The sequence below is a fragment of the Nicotiana sylvestris genome, chromosome 6 (genome assembly GCF_000393655.2).
Source record: "Nicotiana sylvestris chromosome 6, ASM39365v2, whole genome shotgun sequence".
NCBI lineage: Eukaryota > Viridiplantae > Streptophyta > Magnoliopsida > Solanales > Solanaceae > Nicotiana > Nicotiana sylvestris.
Window position 1 is genome coordinate 205,278,194 of NC_091062.1, and position 5,921 is coordinate 205,284,114.

The 5,921-nt window shown below is 44.8% G+C and overlaps 1 protein-coding gene across 1 annotated transcript; it reads right to left on the reverse strand.

The window, feature by feature from the left end:
* Positions 1-357: 357 nt before the first annotated feature.
* LOC138871962 (uncharacterized) lies at positions 358-756 on the reverse strand. The gene has a single exon (XM_070149889.1). The coding sequence runs from the start codon at positions 754-756 to the stop codon at positions 358-360; it is 399 nt and encodes a 132-aa protein (XP_070005990.1).
* Between the last annotated feature and the right edge of the window lie 5,165 nt (positions 757-5,921).

Here is a 5,921-nt window from a genome sequence, read left to right on the forward strand (position 1 = left end):
CCAAGCGGCAAACGGCCATGGTGAGCTTGTTGCAGTAAGCTCGTTTGGAGGTACCTTTATCATATCTGCATGTATTTGACAACGGTGGCATCTTCGGACGTACTGGATGCAGTCTGCTTCCATAGTCATCCAAAAATATCCTGCTCGGAGTATCTTATTTGCCAAGACGAAACCATTCGTACGCGGTCCACAGGTCCCTACGTGCACTTCCTCCAATATTTTGGTTGCTTCTCTTGCCTCGACACATCTTAATAATCTCATATCGGGAGTCCTCCTATACAAAATTCCCCCACTATGAAAGAAGTTGTTGGATAATCTCCGAAATGTCCGTTTCTCAGTAGCATTGGCAAGCTCTGGTTACTCTCCTATTGTCAGGTATTTTCTGATATCGTGGAACCAAGGTTTCCCATAGGCTTCTTCTTCGACGTGAGCACAATAAGCTGGTTGGTCGTGAATCTTGACCAGGATGGGGTCAATAAAGTTTGTATATGGATGCTGAATCATAGATGACAAAGTGGCCAGTGCATCGGCGAACTCATTCTGTGCCCTGGGAATATGCTGGAATTCTCTCTTCCTGAACCTCTTTATCAATTCCTGTATGTGATGCAGATAAGGGAGTATCTTGGTATTCTTGGTTGCCCATTCTTCTCGGACCTTACGTATGAGTAGGTCTGAGTCTCCGATTACTAGTAACTCCTGAACGTTCATATCAATGGCCAGTTTAATCCCTAGAATGTAGGCTTCATATTCGGCCATGTTGTTGGTGTACGAGAACCTAAGTTTGGTAGATACCGGGTAATGCTGACCTGTTTCTGATACCAGGACTGCTCCTATGCCAACTCTTTTGAATTTGCGGCTCCGTCGAAAAACATCATCCAGCCGTCATAGGATTCTGAAATTTCTTTTCCTATGAAGGCTATCTCCTCGTCCGGAAAATACGTCTTTAGAGGTTCATATTCTCCTCCTACAGGATTCTCGGCGAGGTGATCTTCCAAGGCTTGTCCTTTGACTGCCTTTTGGGTAACATAAACGATGTCAAATTCACTTAACAGTATCTGCCACTTGGCGAGCTTACCGGTAGGTTCTGAAAGATATACTTCAATGGATCCATCCTTGATATGAGATAAGTGGTGTAAGCACAGAAATAGTGCCTCAATTTCTGAGCCACCCAAGTTAGGGCGCAACAAGTGCACTCTAATAAGGAATACGAAGCCTCGTACGGGGTAAACTTCTTACTGAGGTAATAGATGGCTTGCTCCTTTCTTCCTGTCTCGTCATGTTGTCCCAAAACACAACCAAATGCCCCATCTAACACTGCAAGATAAAGCAATAGGGGTCTCCCTGGCTCGGGTGGAACCAAGACTGGCGGTGTCGACAAGTATTCCTTGATTCTGTCGAAGGCCTTTTGACAATCATCAGTCCATTTAGTGGCGGCATCCTTCTTTAACATCTTGATGATGGGTTCACAAATGACAGTGGACTGAGCTATGAATCGGCTGATATAGTTGAGACTTCCCAGAAAACTCATTACATCTTTCTTATTCTTTGGCGGTGGCAACTCTTGAATGGCTTTGACCTTTCACGGGTCCAATTCTATTCCCCGACGACTCACAACCAAACTCAATAACTTTACGGCTAGGACCCCGAACGAACACTTGGCGGGATTCAGTTTTAAGTTGTATCTCCTCAGTCTGTTGAAGAATTTTCTCAAATCTCCGATGTGATCTGCAGTTTTCCTGGATTTAATGATGACGTCGTCCACATACACCTCAATCTCTTTATGTATCATATCATGAAAGATTGTGGTCATGCGGTAGCACCAACATTCTTTAAACCGAACAACATCATTCTGTAACAGTACATTCCCCACGGTGTGATGAATGTCATTTTCTCTGCATCTTCTTCATCCATCCATATCTGGTGGTATCCAGCAAAACAATCAACGAATGACTGTAGCTCATGTTTGGCGCAGTTATCAATCAGTATGTGTATATTTGGTAAAGGGAAATCGTCCTTAGGACTGGCCCGGTTGAGATCCCGGTAGTCGATACAAACTCTAACCTTCCCATCCTTCTTCGGTACCGGCACAACGTTGGCTAACCATGTTGGATACTCCACTACTTTGAGAACCCTGGCTTTGACTTGCTTGGTGACCTCTTCTTTGATTTTCAAACCCATGTCTTGCTTGAACTTTCTGAGTTTCTGTTTGACTGGTGGGCATGTCGGATCCGTCGGTAGCTTGTGAGCCACGATGGATATGCTGAGACCGATCATATCATCATACGACCAATCGAATATATCCTCATATTCTTTCAAAAACTCTATATATTCTTCCTTTTCTGATGGTGATAAGTGTACGCTGATACGTGTTTTCTTGACATTTTCTGCGTTCCCCAAATTGATGACCTCAATTTCATCAAAGTTAGACTTGGTCCTGTTCTCAAAATTTTTGACCTCCCTGACAACCTCTTCTGGTATCTTATCCTCTTCTGAGTCTATATCTGTTTGTCGCACTGTCTCGTTGCAAGTCTTAGTCGTTGGTTCATCATCAAGATATGTAATAGTAATGCTGTGTAAAATAAGGTAAATGGTAGAGAAAATAAATGAGAGCGAAACGTAAAGTAAACTTGGAAAATGCTTTTTCATAATTATTTAAAACATCGGAGCTCTTTTCAAAAGTAAAGAAAATGCGAAGAAGTAAAATCAACTAAAGTAAAGTGTGATGCATATGCGTCGTTTAGCCTTGCTACCCCGAGGCTCTTCGGGCACTGGTGGTCCTGATTGACCAATTGGCGAGGTGCTCTCCTTGGTTCATAGCTTGAATGGAAGGGCCTTCCTACACTTCCTCTTCGAATATAGCACACCAATCCATATCATCTTCCAGAAACAGGTTCTTTATTGCTGCTAGTGCCTCGTCTTCCTCTGATCCGTACAAAGTGTCGGCTGGCTGAAAAATCTGCTCCAACTGAGGTATAGGGTGCTCCAGCTGATGGTATGGTCCACGCCATGAGGGTGACCAGTGGTTGAACTCCTCCCAAGTGTACTCATACCCTAGGCCAAAAGTGGTACCGTGCTTCTTCAGCTTGATAGGTTTGGTGATACCCTGCAGGTTCTTGCCAAGTCCTTTTCCGGGTTCATACCTGCTCCAATTCAGGATGCTCTCAATTTTGTTATCCCACCACTTGTCTTTGTCTATGGCGTTGACTCGCTCGATGTGATGGTTTGTTTCTCCACCGATTTTCCTTCTACCTCCGATCATCGGGATGGCCTGGCGACTATATATAATGTTGCTATCGTCGCCATGAATGATTACTTCCTTATGATTTCATTCAAATTTTACACCATGATGCAAAGTTGACGCCACAACCCCAACAACGTGGATCTAGGGTCGTCCTTGCAACAAATTGTAGGACGCTGGTACGTCAATGACTTGGGACTTGACATCGAACCAGGTGGGTCCCATTTGCAGGCATAAGCTAATTTCTCCAATGGTGGACCTCTGAGATCCATTAAAAGCTTTGACATTGATAGCCCCGTCTTTGATCTCGTGCAATCCCTTACCCAATGTCCTGAGAGTTACCAACGGACAAATGTTGAGGTTGGATCCCCCGTCGACTAGAATCCTGGTGACAAAATGATCCTTGCATTGCACAGTGATGTGCAACGCTTTGTTGTGACCAACCCCTTCTGGCGGTAATTCATCCTCATGGAAGGTGATGTTATGGCTTTCCAGTACCTGCCCCACCATGTTTGATATTTCGCCTCCTGTTATATTGCTGGGAACATAAGCTTCACTCAGTACTTCTATTAAGGCGTTTTTATGTGCCTCCGAGCTTTGTAGAAGAGCTAGAATAGAAATTTGTGCTGGCGTTTTGTTCAGTTGCTCGATGACCGAGTACTCTTTGGCTTGTACCTTACTACAAAAGTCATCAAGTCCAATTTCAACAGCCCGCCCGGAGGTCTGCTTGCTGGACTCAGCCAAGTGTTCTGGGTGTATACCCTGCCTGTCCTGGTCATGCCCTGTACGACAATCGCTTCCCCAGTATATGTCTTTCCTTTCCTTCTAGCCTCAACGGTGTAATCCCAAGGTATACCATTTGTCTTGAACGGGGTTACGTCTGTCATGGAGACTGGAATTGGTGCCTTAGGAGGTAACACAATAACTTCAAACTCGAGTGGCACAGACACATTTACCACATCGCCCTCAAAGGGCTGAATCTGGACAACAATGGGTTTGAGAGTAACTATTGGCTTCTTAGGCTCGTCTCCTTCAGCTATCAACCCGATTGACCCATTGGGGTCCCAATCATCTTCAATCTCGATCATGTGGATGCCTCTACCCTCATGGTCAGGCAGAGGGTTATTGCAGACATTAGGAGTGGGCTCCTTTGCTATAATGATCTTGTTGTCAATCAGGTTTTGAATCTTGTCTTTCAACGAGCGACACTCGTCGATGGTATGGCCTTTCATCCCGGAATGGTATGCGCAAGTCTTGTTTGGGTTGATCCACTGGGAAGGATTTTCTGGAGTTACGGCTGGGATAGGGGTAACGTAACCAGCTGCCTTGAATTTTTTATATAATTGGTCAATTGGCTCGTCTATGGAGGTATATTGTCTGGGAGGTTTGCGTCGAAATTTGGTCTAGGTCGAGGGAAGTTTTGACGGGTAGGAGGTGATGGGTAGTGAGAAGGTTGGGAGTTATATGCTTGGTATATAGGTGCGGGTTGGGAATATCTGTGTGAAGCGGGTTCATACGTAGGTGGTGGAGCAGGTGATGGAATTTGGTAGGTGGGTGATAGTGCTTGGTAATTTAGGGTAGGTTGATATGTGAGTGGAGCTGAGGGATAGGTTTGGTACTTCATAGGGAAGTTGTTCCTTTGTGCAGCCATCACATAATTCACATCCTTTTTCTTTGATGAGCCACCAGACTGTAAAGCATTGTTGGTAGCTTGCAATGCCTCGAGGTTAGTGACCATACCATTTTTGATGCCTTCTTCGATTCTTTCTCCCAACTTGATAATGTCGGAGAACTTTTGGCCCTCTATTAGCATCAGCCTCTCGTAGTACTACAGATCCTGAGCACGGATGAAGAACCTGTTCATTTGTTCTTCCTCCAAGGTCGGTCTGACCTTAACAGCTTCTGACTTCCAACGAGTAGCATACTCGCGAAAAGTCTCTGTGGGATTCTTCTTAAGATTCTGGATATAGAACACATCTGGTGCATTCTCAGTATTGAACCTAAATCGATCCATAAAGTCAGACGCCATGTTCACCCAACTAGTCCATTTCTTTGCATCATGGCTAATATACTATGATAAAGCATCACCCTTCAAACTCCTCATGAACAGCTTCGTGCGAATCTTCTCGTCCCTTCCGAGTCCTACCAGCTTATCATGATACATTCTGAGGTGGACCCTGGGATCACCTGTACCATCGAATAGTTCGAACTTGGGAGGTTTGTACTCTTCCGGGAGCTCAACATCTGGCTGAACACAGAGATCTTCGTAATTTAACCCTTCAACACTTTTGTTACCTTAGAAATCTTGGACCAGACTAGTCAACTTATTGATCTCATCGGACAAATTCTGAATGAGGGAGCTCTTGTCATCTGACTCGATTGCACCGGCGATTAGCTGACTGTAATGTGGCATAGTGTCCATAAAGACTGGAGTGTTATGGTCTTTTGTGGTGTTTTGGGGCTCAGGGATGAGCAGTGGAGCATTGTTGCATGCATTGCGGGCTTGTGTATGATCAGGTTGGGCTGGTGGTAGTGGCGGTGATTTGTTGGTATCAGCAGCAACAAGAGTGATTGACAGACTTGCCAAGTTCTGGACTTGTTCCAACTCTTCCCGGAACCTTAGCAAAGTTTGCTCAAGATGAGAAGCAGTTTCCTTGGTGATTGAAGTTTTTCCGATTTCCTT